We start from the raw sequence: 14,145 nt of genomic DNA, 5'->3' as shown, positions 1-14,145 counted from the left end.
GTATTAAGAGTACTTTCCCTCCAGGTGGCATTACAAAATTCCACCCTGTATAAGCGGTTGCAGACGCGTCTACGTTCCTCATCCTCTTGGCTCTAATAATTTGTAGTGTCCTTCAGTGCCAGTAGCATACGTGGATTATTGCCTTTTCGTTTTAAAATTTCGTCTCAAAGGTAGAAAAAATAAGAACCAGAGTGACAGTAACTTAATATACTATATTGGTCTAATAATAATATTATTTTAAGCAAGCTATAGGCACGCTATAGTTCGCGCAGCGAAAGTTGAGGCGATCAACACTAACAAAGATTTCTATCTGCATACGCTTGTCGCGCTGAAATCTTGCATAATTATTCTGACTGATTTGTGTTCTTTATATTAAATCAGTCTGAGTATGTGTTCGCCTCAACTTTCGTTGCGCAACCTATAACATCCTACATAATGGTATTTATTATAGTTGCAATAGGTGCGATATTGCAACCACAATGTGAATTCTGATTTGCTGTCCACTGTACATTTTTTACATCCTTATCCACCCTATTCCTATACAGTAGTAGGTAGAAAATTACGCCAGCAACTGGCTAATATTTTCTGTCCGCAAATACGTTACAACTTGATCATGTAATCACTCAAGGAAAATAAGCAGATACTGGCGTCGCTTTGTAGGTTGAAGCTCTAGACGTTTTCTTTTCTCTATAATCAACTTTCGGTAAAGTGACTATTTTGTTTTCTTTTCCTCTAATATTATTTGCGGTCATGTCCGTATTTTTTTGCTTGGAAGTAGTGTCTGAAAATAAAGACATGATTTATTTAACAATAGATTCATTTCTAAAAAATGTAATTTAAATAATTAAAATTATATCAAAACTTGTTTAAACACCTTTTGGAACATTTTTATTGGTGTCTTCTGTTGCAGGCTTCAAATATCTTGGATCGAGACCTACTTTTCCACTGTTTTCTTGAACTTGGGGACCTGGACTTTCTTCTATATTTGATCTGAAATTTATATAAATTATACATTTTGCTGCATTATTTTACATTTTTTTTAGATAACTAGTAAGTAATTTTATCTACCTACTACTATCTACTTATAAAAAACTTCAAATGACTTAAAAACTAAACTTTAAAATTTACTTTTACCTAGAAAATAAATCTTACTTTGAATTCGCATAAAAATTTATAGACATGTCAGACATCTCAGACACATTATTTTGACTGCTTCTTGGTAAAAAGTAAGGGGTGGAACTAGTTGCGGTGTGTATACCATGTCTATACTTTTGATGAATTCCATCGGCCGGCGCACAACTGTCTTCCATTTTTTTATGCAGCCATTGAATAACTAAAATAAAAATTGTAAATATTATTTTTGTAAACAAAGGTGGAAATAAATAAATTATATGATTATTTTACCCATATTATTATTTTTTATTGTTTCATCTCGATCTTTGAGGGCTTGCTCATTAGATTGATATTTTTCAACTAGAGCATTAAGTTCTTCTTTTAATTTCAGCATAGTCCGATTGGTGGAGTCAATTTCTGATTTTAAATCTTCCATTTCTTTTGTGTACTTCTCAATAACTTTTTCTTGTTCCAATGCAATGGCAGTTCTACATAGCAACTGTGGACAAAAATATAACTTGTAAAATACTTCTTACCATTATAACCATGAATAAAACCCTACAACAAATACATAGTTTATTGTTAATTATAATATTAAGTTCTGACTTCGCACGCCAAAGGCGCGCGCCGAGGTTAGCCTACTTATTTTTCAGATTATTGTTTTTATACCTTTTCCTTCATTTCTATGAGGTCACAGTTCTGTTTTGAAATTATTTGATTGGCCTTCAAGAGCTGTTCTGATGTAGAATGTGCAGCTTCATTGTTTTTGTTTGCCAATGACTCACTTAGTGCCAAACGTTCTTCCAAGCTGGCCTGAAAATATTCATTAATAATAATAATTGTCGTATAGTTAGGAAGTTCTTGCAGGACGACAATTCCCAAAACCCCAATCCAGCAAACGCGGCTCACTTGGCCTAGGCCCGTGAGTCAGTCGTCAGTACCGAAGAAATCATCTTCGAGGATTAATAAAACTCATAAAAATAATAATATTTAATTCATTTTCGTATAATTATCGAGTTATTAAGATAGGGAAATTATCACAGTCATATGAGCTAGGTGAAACCCTTGAGAAAATGCAGGTAAGGATATTGTATAGTCCGCGCGGAAGAGCTAGGCACCGCCTGAGGTAGGTGCGCGGTGAGACACTATGCCGTTGACAAAGCGCAAATCTTCTCAATGGCGCGCCCTCCCCCGTGTCACCGCGCACCTACCTCGGGCGGTGCCTAGCTTTCCGCGCAGACTATACCACAAAAAGCTTCTTAAATATATTATCTCTTACAAACCTTTTCCTTCTTTATGATTTGAAGAGATGTGTTCAACTCCTTTATGGTGTCTGCATTGTCTTTTATAGTCTGTAAGAAATAGTGTTATCAAATAGATAGATTTAAATTTAAATATCCTTGGACATTTTACACTGTGCTTCTAGTCCCAAACTAAGCAAAGCTTGTACTATGGGTACTAGACAACGGATATTAACATACTCAAATACTTTTCTTTGTAAATACATAAGTACTTATTACATAGAAAACATGTTATTATTTGAGGGTGTTTAATTTTATTACCTGATCCATATAGACACATTTACTACTCAATTGTGCACACAACTTTTCTTTATCTGAAATGTCTCTTTCTAAAGATACATTTTTTGCTTTCATCGTAGCTACTTCTATGTGAGTTTTCTGTACTTCAGTTTCTAATACATTCAAACGTTGAGATTTGTCACTGTAATTATCATAAAATAATTTTTATAATTTAAAATAAAAGATATAAAACCAAAAAATAGTAATGCATTTGAAAATAACTACAAACCTCAACTGATTTTCCAGATGTAGAATATTTTCCTTGAGTTGTTTGCAAATTGAGTTCAATTCATCAATTTGTCTATCTTTTCTGTTCAAGTTGTCTTGGGTTACAGCAAGCTGATTGTTTGAATTTAATTCAGCATTCTTTTGCCATTGCTGTCTTTCCTAGATAACAGTCATTCCATTTTAAGGAGACTTGACAGTCAGAGCAAATAAAACTAAGCTTTGCCTACCAGTATAGTCCAACAATTATTTACTTTTAGAAAATAATGGCGATTATTATACACCCAACAGGAAACCAACATTTTAAACAAGACTTCTTAAACTACTTAAAATTCAGTTAGGTTACTCAGAAAATGTGCATAATCTACCTGAAATAATCTTTCTTTCTCCTGTTTAATTAGATCTTGAAACTCCATTTCTTTCCTAGCTTTATCTTCCTCCATTTTATTTAAAGCATGAGACAAGTCATGAACTTTCCGTTCCAAATTTATACATTTATCGTTCCAAAGTGCATCACTACTTGTAGCTGCATTTTTGTGAGCTGATAAGGATTTCTGAAAGTTGGATTGTTAATTAAATTATTAGTTAATCATACAATTTTAGTTATCAATGCTTAGTCACAAATAATCATAAGTTAAACTAACTTTTAAATTGTTAATTGTTTCAGCCATATGTTGCTTGATATCCGCATCTGTAGCCGGGCCCGTCCGTAATGACAAGTGTACTAATCGTTTGAATTCATTATGCTCCACAATCTCAAAAAAGTACTGGATCGGGTTTGTTTGCTGCATCTGTAAAAACCTTTAAAAAAACTATTAGATTAGATAACCATGAATTTGTCAAATGGGTATTAAAATGTATGACTACTTACATATTATTTGAAGCACTTAGTTGTAATAATCTAACTAGTTGTGATGGAAAATTATCGAAGTCAATCAAAAGACCCTGTTGCTTCTTTAACTCTTCATAATCACTGCGAGTAATCGTAAGAACGCTTAAAAATGCAGGGTCTTCTTCATCTGATAGAGTAATTTTCTGAAATATAATAAAAAGCTCGTTAACTATCTAATTAATACTTGTTAGCATTTCACTAATAAGAAACTTACGAACCACACAATCCTTTTCAAAAACTTTATCGACAACAACGATGATATCCTTTTTGTGTTCGTCAAAACCTCGTTTAAAAGTAACATAATATTTGCCTTTATGAAACATATTGTCGAATCTAATCAAACTTGTTTTATTTTATGTAAAATCAAGTAAAATGCTGATGGGTTTTGTTTGTTGTTGGTGCCGTTTTGACAGTTGACTGTTTATCAATTTTGACTTTGACTAACACAGATGAGACAGGGTTTGACTAACAGTTTTTTTTTTCTTGTGCTTTCAGGCAAAAATTATCCTTGAGATACGTTCAATACGATTATAATACGATACGTTAAGTACGAGTTCCAAAGATTTAATAAATACTACGATGAACCCATGAAGTTTTTTTATAATTTTATAATAGCTTCATCACATGGATGAATGAACCTTTTAAATGGTGAAGTTTCTTCAATTAGGTAAGAAAACACGCACGGCCCAAAAGAACATTCTCTGTAAAATGGATTTTTCAAATTAGAATTTAGAATGGTCCTAGATAAATTATATCATCTTCGACAAATATTTATGTAAAAAAGTTGTACTTTGACACTAATGACATGATTGACTGACAATTTGAGCCGGTATTTTGTGAAGTTTTGGCGGACTTATTTTTTTGTTCAAGATTACGCATTAAAACAATACAATTTGTTTAAAACTGAGTGTTGTGACCTAGGTTTGATCTTGACAAAATAAGTTACTAACCAAAATGTGGAATGGTTAGTCAAATATAATGTTTTGTACGCAATGCGAGAATGTTAAGTTCCCCACATGTTAACCAAGTTGTTTATCTAATTCTAGATCAATCGGTCGTTGGAGGAGGGTTTTTAAACTCGCCAGGTCAATTTGGTGCCACTACCACTCCTGGTCAAGCCCAAAAAACTGTATGTATAGTGTTTACAATCACATTGAATATCTTGAATTTTTACATAAATTATTATCTTCTTTCCAGAGCCGAAGAGTTTCACGTACAGCACCTATAGTTATCAGACAGGCCTTGCACTGTGGAGATGATGGAGTTAAGATTTGGGGCACTGAAATCCAAATTGTGTCAATACTTGCTCGTATTAGAAATATTCGTATGCAGAGCTCCAAGATTACATATACTATTCAGGATATTACAGGGAGAATGCGAGCAGTCTTATGGATTGATCAAGAAGCAATGGAAGAAGATGTAAGCTGTTGTCTCTACGATTTAGTTTGACTATCTGATTTATTATAGCTTTACATTCCACATTTTAACAGTTTCATTCAATTAATCTGTATCTCTCTTATTTGTGGCCCCACTTGTGTTGGGCTTTTGACTATCTGATACAATTTTATAATTCATGTTTATTTTACCTACTTTGTACTTACAGGATAAGTCCACACCAAAGGTTCAAGTAAATGATTATGTCCAGATTTTTGGAAATGTTAAAACAAACAAAGGCAAAAAGGTTCTGATGGCATTCAAAATTATGCCAGTAACTGATGTCAATGCAATAACTTTCCATTATCTTCAGTGCATCAACAATAAAGTGAAAATGGAGGCAGATTCTAAGAAAGTATGTATTTAATTAATATTAATTAAAAGAAAGTTAATTGTAATGTAAATTATAATCCCAAAAATTTCAGGAAAAAGTTGCAACTAACAATCCAACATTTACAAGTGGATTACCAGCCAACTCCATGGTTGGAATAAATGAGAACACTGGCTCAGTGAATGGATTGAATCCACGACAGATGATGGTCTTCAACTTAATTAGAAGCTCAACTCTAGAGCAAGGAATCAGTAAACAAGACATGTACGCTACACTGAAAGACCGAATGGCTCAAATTGAATTTGAGTAAGTTCATAATACATTATTTATTCATAGATTTTGTTTAGTGACTTAATTTTTAAACAGTAGAATAGAATTTCTGAAAATATATCAATACATAAATAATGATAAATGTCCCTTTTCAATTTTAGGAATATTCTGGAATGGATGTGTGGCGAAGGCCATATCTACTCTACTATTGATGAAGAACATTTCCGTGCCACAGATGCTTTCTAAAAGTATGCTGCGACCAGATTTCAATGTTTCTAACAATACTGCAGTCTGAAGTAGTACACTTGAAATCCATTCAATGAAGTGTAAACTGTTATAAATGAACGTGTGCAGTGTTGTTAGTTATGTAATGATTGTAATAACCATGTTCAAAGAAGCCTTATTATTTTTTATTCAAACTGTTTCAAACAAAAATAAAAAATCCAAATCAGTATATTTTTTTTATTTCATATTTCCATAATATTTTTAAATTACAACTTAGAACACTGTATTCCTGTAATGGACAAAACACATAAAAAATAGACAATAAAATCATGGAGTTGGAAGCATCACCAATCAGCGAACATTTTAAAACTAGAGAATGTGAGACTAGGAATGTTTACAGATCTATAACTCGTCTCGGACAGCTTTGTTCCGAACATCAGGGTTTTTGCCATTATACGTTTGGCTCTCAAGTTGAACATCTTTCAATTCATCTTGTTCCAAAAAGTACTCTTTGGCAGCCCAGGCTTGAGATCCATCTTTGAACATGAAAATTGCTCGGTCATCATCAATGAGATACCTAAAAACAAATTCATTATCAAATACACAAAAGAAAACAGGTACCTACCTAAGAACAAGGAAAAAAGTATCAATGTATAATCCCTTACCTATCTGTCTGTATATGGTTACTCCATAAACCAGCCTGCCATATTTTGGTCAACTCTTCCGTTCTAGCTTTAGATGGTTTATTAGCTACTGTAACGAACATCATCAACGTTTGACCTTTTTTAGTGGCTTGTAGAACCGATTCTGGACTACTCATGTCCAATTTAGTCATGTCTATGGAAGGTGGTTTCCGCAAATATTCTGGTAACTCATCCTCAGGCAGCGGTTCCTCATCTTCCTCCCACTGATCGAAGAGACTGTCAATTAAAGAAATACGATAATGTACACAGATAGCTATGTAATTATGACTTTTATCGGGCAAATATTTACATAAATTTATCTAAAATTACCGTTCCATGTCAGCGTCAGAGAAATCACGAATATCTTTCTTAGCCCAATCCGGTTTTTCTTCATTATTATATTTCTTAGCTATGCTACCACTTAAACATACTATTAAAATTACTATAAATAATTGATTCACCATATTTACGAAATATAAAAATTTATAAGATTTTGTTTGCCGCAAGTCTACGCGAAACAAAAATCAACTAATGAATGAATGAACGAATGATGAGATTGATGGATATTTTTTCTAGTGATGCAACATAAAATTTATCTCGATAGCCTTTATCTTGAAATTAGCAGTGTCTGTTCACTATACAATGTGTCCGGGCATGTAGTGATCAAACTTTAAGGTAGTTATATTAATTTTATTGGCTATCGCATGATATAAAATATTTGCTTATTAATGTTAAGTTACCCACGTTTTCACTTGTTTTTGAAGGAAGAGGTGAAAACTAAAAATTAAAAACTTAAATCCTCGTATTTTTGCAAGAAATGGGTCAAGCCCCAAATTTGAAGTATTTTCATCGATAAAATTGTCCATAGATTACGCCGTTAAAGTTTAATCACTAGACATCGGATTATATGCACTATCAAAATGCCAAAATATGCATGCAAATATGCACTAAAAAAGGGCGAAATATGCACAAAATATGCACAATCAAAAAAACATTATTAGAATTAACTTTATTTTCACAATACATAATTAATTAATTATATAGGTACTTATTGGTTGTAATTCTTGTGACAATATAAATATATTAATTCTTGTGACAATATAAATATAGTAAAAAATATTAATAGTGACAATTTAAAAATTATGTCATTAACTGCATTTAAACATGAATTTGATTTATATGTTTATATATTAATTGTTTGTTAAAAAAAATGAATTTTAGCGAATGTTTTTCGATAATAAAACGCAAATCCAGGAAACGTTTTTATACGACCGGTCACTTTTCGGTCTTCATNTTTTTATTCAAAAAGGTAACATTTTTTTATATTTCTGGTAATTTCTGACAAGACCCGACTGGCAACACTGGTACGGATCGCTCTCAATGCGCTCTCGCAGTGCGTGCGAGGGCGATGTGTTGATGTTTGGTGTGGGGACGGCGGCGAAGTACAACACGTCTAACACGTATAAATACTAAAATAAGCACTGTCAATGAAAAAGTACCAAAATATGCAATAACGCTATAAAAATAGCATTATATGCGTTTGCATATGCAATAATGCAAATGCATATAATCCGATGTCTATTAATCACTATAAGGCCGGACACACTGTACAGGCAATAGTTACAGAACCAGCGTACGTCAGCTGTTTTGACCAATCGTATCGCAGAATCGATGAAGCGCGTCTGGATTGGAGACGTTAAAAATTACCGTAATCGGGGCTCAGGTGGTAAATTTGTTAAATAAAAACATTGTGGATTTATTACAAAAAGTTAAACAGACGTTGAACACTTGTTTAAATTGATATTTATTATGGAAATGTCATTATAAACACGTATTTTTCGTCTAAGTTTTTTTGTAATACACAATAATCTCGTTCAAATGGTCTTAATATTATGACAATTCTGGGGATAAGAAGAAAAATAATGAAATGCATGTACATTTGTACATGTAACTATGTGAGAAAATAAAGAATGTAGCTCAATTTGAACTAGTCAATGCTATGCTCAAACCGAGTATCCTTCACAAGACCAGAAAAATATACAGGGTGTTAGGTAAATGGGTATATGAGCCGACACTAGCCCTTGTTAACATATGCATATAAATGGTATGGTGAAGTCAGAAATTTGATATCATAATTTTAATTTTTTAATTGTTCATACAAAATAAAATTTATAAAATCAGATTTGTATGAAAATTAAAATAATTAAAATGATGATATCAAATTTTTGACTTAACCATACCATTTATATGCATATGTTAACATGGGCTAGTGTCGGCTCATATACCCATTTACCTAACACCCTGTATAAGGAGATCAGTACGTAATTATTAATCTAAAAAAAGATAAAGTGGGCAGAAGAATACATAGAGTAGTAAGCACTCTAATCAGTTCTGGCTGTTCCATGGTGTCTGACGACACGTCAATAATGTTCCGCTAGTCCTACTTTACCCTACCTTTACCCTACGGTGAACAGGATACAACGGTGCATGAAGTTTTGCCACATCTAACTAAAATTAATTATCTTTCAAAAATCAAAATAGTTCATATTATTATTAAGAACAATTTTAGTCAAACTAATTGAATAAAAACATCGAATCGAATAAAACGATAAGTAGGTACTGAACCACTGACTCAATGGTGGATTGGTGGGTCTAGACCAGGGTTTCCCAATTTTTTTTTTGCCAAGGAACTCTAATTGATTATACTTTTCCTAGCGGAACCCCCGTACTACTCCGCCCGCACGCCCTACCCCTCCCTTGTGCGTAAACAAGTCGGTGCGCGCGAACAACGTCGGTCACGATACGTGGGATAATATTTTTTACGGAACCCTTGCGGCCTTTCCACGGAACCCCAGGGTTCCGCGGACCACCTTTCTCGAACCGCTGGTCTAGACAAAGTGCATATTATAATCGAAAAATGGTTGAAAAGTCTTTTTTTGTATGGAGCTTATGACAGATGACATTTGACTCAATCAAAAAGTGCATTGTCTAGTCTAGGGACCCCCCTCTAGCGCCTAGGTACAAAATTAAGGTAAAAATAAACTCGATAGTATAACGATCGATAATAAGGTGCATGACTATAGTCGTATTCATTCATTCTTTTCCCAATTCCATTCATTCGGTGGCGTGGTACCATGAAGCTACAGATAAAAATGGAGGCCACACTCCGAATACCTACTTGAAGCACAAACTATGTATCACTATCTCGCTCTCTGTGGGCAGACTCTCTTTCTAAATTAACAAAAAATATAAATTTGCTCAAATTCAATGAAACTCAATGTAAAATCTTTATTTCTTGACATAGGTATCATTAAAAATGATAAGTGTAAATACTGGTAAAACGTTTTAGGAAGAAATTACTGTGAAAAATGTTTACAATGATCCAATGTCGGAAATCACGAAATAAACACTTACGCGTGGAATCTTATGTCACTTCCAGGACACCACGTACTACCGCAACCACGCACTACAAAATTTTGCATCATTTCTTGTGATAAAACAATGATTATTTCCTGTAAACAATCTCAAACGAAATTAACTGCATAATAAACAAAATAGTAAACAACCGCCATGATGGGCCGGATTGGGCCGATGTTGCCACATGGTACCGATTCCCCAGGAATTGGGATTGTAATTCCATGATTCGCCAACACATTAAACCTAAACGGCCGACAATTTTGTGATTTTTAATTCAACTAGGTAATCGTAGTTCAAATATTTAATTATTTATTTGTTTAACTTATGATTTGGTTAGTGAATTGGCTATTTCGAAGAATTTACTAGGAGATTTAAATCAGGAGATAGCAATACTACAGTTCACACTAAAAAGAGAGGTAGGGCCACAGAGAGCGAGATAGATATAAGTAGGTATTTGACTCAAGTTTTTGTTCCAAGTTTGCCCTCCATTTTTATCTTTAGCTTCATGCGTGGTACGTCAGTTGTCTTTACTACTCACCCACGTCATTCATAAATTCATTCACACATACGAGTGTCATCTGTCACGACGTGCCAACGTCATGTCTCGTTTTTAAAATTTCTTGAATAATTTTTATGGAAATATGGACATATAATTGTTATAATTTCATTTAGGCCGTGTTATTGCCTAGTTTACTTAAGTTTGTGTAGAATAATACAGTGAGTGAATTCGTTTTTTATTTCTGTGCAATTTTACAAAATTTCGGGGGTCGATTTCATTAATCTGAAAGTTGCAGTCGCTATCAATAAACAGACAGAATATTGTGTGCCCTTGTGCAGTGTAGGTAGGCACGATGGACCAGAGTGGCATATCTCCGAATACTTCGAATCAGCAGCTAGTTATTAACAGTGATAATGAGTCGGCGACGGCGTTGCTGCAAGAGAAGCAGGCGAGGAGAAGCGAAAGTTTGAGGGATGTCACCTTCGTCGAATACATGACTGTCGGAATACTGTGCTTCGTCAATCTCATCAACTACATGGACAGATTTACCCTGGCAGGTAAGTGACCGCTCATTTATTTGCACTACTCTGCTAGTTACCTGGTTACGTAAATTGTCTGGTTACCTTGACTTATTCATTACAAATAACAAGCTAGTTATGTATTTCACAAGTTACTAAAATAAAGTCAGTTGAAACCACTCGTAAATTAGAAGAAAAAATCTAAACATTGACCTAATTTTGATACTTGCTCTGAAGAGATGTCAATAAACTAAATGCTGAAAAAGTGTAACACATCATATAGTTATCAACTAATTGAATCTAATCTTCTAACAAATTTCAAGAAAAGAAGTTACTTTGATTACGAACATCTAACATTTAATTTGTACACAATTTTAAATGGAGTTGTTATTAAGGAACATTAATTAGTCACAATATAACTAAGCTGCTGGTTAGTTGGTTCCAATAATTTCAGATTTCATCTAATCAAAAAAAGGTGTTAATAGAAGTGTTTTTAATGCTACAAGTTTGCTTCTTTACATCATAACCATGGTTATAATATCATAATAGGTACTATCTGTGGCATTATACATATTTATGGTTTATTTTTTACCAATCTCACCACTTTTATAAGCTTTGTAAAGATGAATCTGAGTTCTAAATAAATATTGAGTTGAAAATTCTTATTGGGATCCAACTGTAAAATATTCACTCTAAATGTTTTTCTGTTTTAAATTTTATCTGATTGCATGCAATGAATTATTTTAAACTGATATCATTATGATGGATGAGTGAGCTGCAATTTCACCAAGTCCAACTATTTTCATATTTAGATATTTTCATGTTATACTAGTACCTCTTCCTGATTAGAGGCATGTATGTAATGACCAATGAGGTCAGAGGTGCAAATCACTATCTTGAAAATGGAATGTGGAAGCATCCAGCCAGACATGCAATTACACTTTATTATGACTACCTACATGTGTTATGACTTGATTATTATTTATATTAACTAGCTGACCCGGCGAACTTCGTACCGCCTTAGCGTAGAGATTTTCTTTATATTTTTTTCCGTAAAAACCTTGTACAGAGTATTAGAAAACTACAAAAAAAAAATCAGCCAAATCGGTCAAGCCGTTTTCATGTTATGTCGTGACAACGGAAAACGGGTTTCATTTTTATATATATAGATTAGGTTTAGAGTTATTTAATGTTTATGTAAGTACTTACCTATATTTGTTTAATATTATTATTAGCCTTACTGGCCTTATTCTAAAATCGTAACAGAAAAATTGTTAAAAAGCTAATTTCTCCTTACATCAGTGGTAATAGTGCTCTCAATGTCTGTATTAATTTTAATCTTATGATTCCCCGTATAAAACCAATAGTTATGTAATTATGAACAGTTTATTATGCTTCAATAAATAAGAACACTGGCAATGAAAAACGAAAAAAAAAATCATTTTCGAGTTCATGTTATTGTATCGTTTTTATGTGCGGCGAACTAAAGCGAGCGTCACAAAATAGATGCGCGTTGGCGGCTGGCGCTCGAACGTGCTATCCCGGCGTGCTACGTCAGCGACCGCGCCACCAAACGATCGGTATTCATTGGCTGACTACAGTGGCTACGGCTATGTGTACATTAATCACATTACATTGTGTAGCGTGGTGTAGCGTTGCGTAGCGTCATGTCATTAACTTAGGATACCGCGTTACCAACGCGGATTTTAGTGATACATTACTTCAAACTGGCTAATAAGTGATAGTAGTGTACTCACACCCACCATCATTGTCATGTCTGATGTAGGTACAAGATATTAACTTCTGTCTTGCTGCTATTAACCCTGGTTAACCCGTGACTACTCTCATGGGGTCAAGCACAAGTAACACAACACAAAACATAAAAATAATTAAAATTTTGTATTCTTACCCTAAATTAATAGACAACAATGGCATGTATCCTATTGTTAGATATGTTATGTTTATAGATTGAAGATGAAGACCCAGTTTAATCCATAGTTATTAAATCGGCACGTGCGTATTTTTAAATAAAACTCACCATGATATCAAAATACTTACATTGATAATGGTTGGTTATAAATATTTAATTCAGACAGTACCTATCGCTTCTTAAAAACAAACTACATATAGTAGTTACAGTGGTAATAAAAATCTACCCTGTTTTGATGGAATGTCCAAAATTTCCTGGAATAGTCCCCAAATATTAACCCGCACGTATCAAGTCCTAGTTTTGTCCTTACTTGGACTTCGTTCGCCAGTAGTGTCTCTAAATTCTCCTCCTACCTCGGGGTCCGTCTCGCCGTGGAACATCCGATGCTGATTATGATATTATTATTATCCAAAATTCAATAGGTGGAAAGATTGCGTCAGTCTCTGTTTTAGGTAAGTACTTTAGCGCGATATTGTTTGATTTTAATATCTTATCATGATAAAACACTAAAGCTTCCATTGATAGTAAATTTTGCTTAGCAAGCCAATCATGCTGTAATGACAGAAAAACATCAGTGTCCGGTCCGTGCATTAAAGTACACCTACCTACCTATCTTTTTAGTTAAGTAGTTCTGTTGTTACATTACGCTACAAAAATAACAACTTGTGTTGCATTGCAACTGCACGCAACATAGGTACCAGACAATGAATGTTGTTATGCCGATTATCGTGTTGATAAACGGATTAAGTTGCTTTTATCAAACTTCGCTTTTCTCTTTGATTTATTATCTAATCTTTGTAGTAACTGGAATTAACCTAAGTTTAAGCTACAGTTACGAAATTTTCGTTTAATCTACAAAATCCTTTAAGTTTATCAACTCTGGGTTCCGTATTTGTCCACTATTCCACACTGCTTGGTATGTGGCCCATTGTTTGACGGGTGACTTGCCTATGTGACGTGATGGTGCGCATTCACGGGCAGCCGTTAAATTGTTCTCAAGCACGAACCGACCGATAATAGGATTGAAA

General features: G+C 33.8%; 4 protein-coding genes across 10 annotated transcripts in view; 2 read left to right on the top strand and 2 right to left on the bottom strand.

Annotated features, from left to right (window-relative positions):
* Positions 1-192: 192 nt before the first annotated feature.
* Sas-6 (Spindle assembly abnormal 6) lies at positions 193-4,244 on the bottom strand. Its single transcript, XM_028315496.1, has 12 exons — positions 4,029-4,244; positions 3,790-3,953; positions 3,563-3,719; positions 3,287-3,472; positions 2,923-3,080; positions 2,676-2,835; positions 2,397-2,465; positions 1,783-1,926; positions 1,405-1,612; positions 1,153-1,333; positions 875-990; positions 193-781 (listed from the first exon to the last, which is right to left on the bottom strand). The coding sequence occupies exons 1-12, from the start codon at positions 4,131-4,133 to the stop codon at positions 624-626; spliced, it is 1,806 nt and encodes a 601-aa protein (XP_028171297.1). The 5' UTR covers positions 4,134-4,244; the 3' UTR covers positions 193-623.
* Positions 4,245-4,668: 424 nt separating this feature from the next.
* RPA2 (Replication protein A2) lies at positions 4,669-6,297 on the top strand. Its single transcript, XM_028315497.1, has 6 exons — positions 4,669-4,774; positions 4,857-4,939; positions 5,008-5,229; positions 5,414-5,599; positions 5,670-5,881; positions 6,007-6,297. Exons 1-6 carry the CDS (start codon positions 4,765-4,767, stop codon positions 6,089-6,091), a joined length of 798 nt encoding a protein of 265 aa, XP_028171298.1. The 5' UTR covers positions 4,669-4,764; the 3' UTR covers positions 6,092-6,297.
* A 46-nt stretch (positions 6,298-6,343) lies between these two features.
* boca (LDLR chaperone boca) lies at positions 6,344-7,291 on the bottom strand. Its single transcript, XM_028315498.1, has 3 exons — positions 7,084-7,291; positions 6,736-6,990; positions 6,344-6,647 (listed from the first exon to the last, which is right to left on the bottom strand). The coding sequence occupies exons 1-3, from the start codon at positions 7,215-7,217 to the stop codon at positions 6,473-6,475; spliced, it is 564 nt and encodes a 187-aa protein (XP_028171299.1). The 5' UTR covers positions 7,218-7,291; the 3' UTR covers positions 6,344-6,472.
* Positions 7,292-10,705: 3,414 nt separating this feature from the next.
* The window catches only part of spin (lysolipid transporter protein spinster), a 26,873-nt gene continuing 23,433 nt past the window's right edge, over positions 10,706-14,145 (top strand). For 2 of the 7 annotated variants that reach the window (XR_003656528.1, XR_003656529.1), the window contains exon 1: positions 10,706-11,226. Coding sequence is in view for 5 of the 7 variants with exons in the window: in XM_028315450.1 (XP_028171251.1) it covers positions 11,022-11,226 (205 nt within the window). In the remaining 2 variants the exon portion in view is untranslated. The remainder of the gene's footprint in view (positions 11,227-14,145) is intronic. The other 5 variants (XM_028315447.1, XM_028315449.1, XM_028315445.1 and 2 more) reach the window with 3 other exon arrangements.

Source organism: Ostrinia furnacalis, unplaced genomic scaffold, assembly GCF_004193835.3.
Source record: "Ostrinia furnacalis isolate ACB-3 unplaced genomic scaffold, ASM419383v2 OfSCF5129, whole genome shotgun sequence".
Classification (NCBI taxonomy): domain Eukaryota; kingdom Metazoa; phylum Arthropoda; class Insecta; order Lepidoptera; family Crambidae; genus Ostrinia; species Ostrinia furnacalis.
This window is presented reverse-complemented; position numbering and strand designations above follow the sequence as displayed.

Bases quoted from the DNA above. Each gene is read 5' to 3' on its own strand.
- Sas-6 (XM_028315496.1), bottom strand. From the start codon at position 4,133: ATGTTTCATAAAGGCAAATATTATGTTACTTTTAAACGAGGTTTTGAC. The intron at 3,473-3,562 runs GTTAGTTTAACT...TCCAACTTTCAG, and splicing joins AAACAATTAACAATTTAAAA to AAATCCTTATCAGCTCACAA. The intron at 991-1,152 runs GTAAGATTTATT...TATAAATTTCAG, and splicing joins AATTTTTATGCGAATTCAAA to ATCAAATATAGAAGAAAGTC.
- boca (XM_028315498.1), bottom strand. From the start codon at position 7,217: ATGGTGAATCAATTATTTATAGTAATTTTAATAGTATGTTTAAGTGGT. The intron at 6,991-7,083 runs GTAATTTTAGAT...TTTAATTGACAG, and splicing joins TCTGACGCTGACATGGAACG to TCTCTTCGATCAGTGGGAGG. The intron at 6,648-6,735 runs GTAAGGGATTAT...ATTTGTTTTTAG, and splicing joins AACCATATACAGACAGATAG to GTATCTCATTGATGATGACC.
- RPA2 (XM_028315497.1), top strand. The intron at 5,600-5,669 runs GTATGTATTTAA...CAAAAATTTCAG, and splicing joins TGGAGGCAGATTCTAAGAAA to GAAAAAGTTGCAACTAACAA. The intron at 5,882-6,006 runs GTAAGTTCATAA...TTTCAATTTTAG, and splicing joins ATGGCTCAAATTGAATTTGA to GAATATTCTGGAATGGATGT.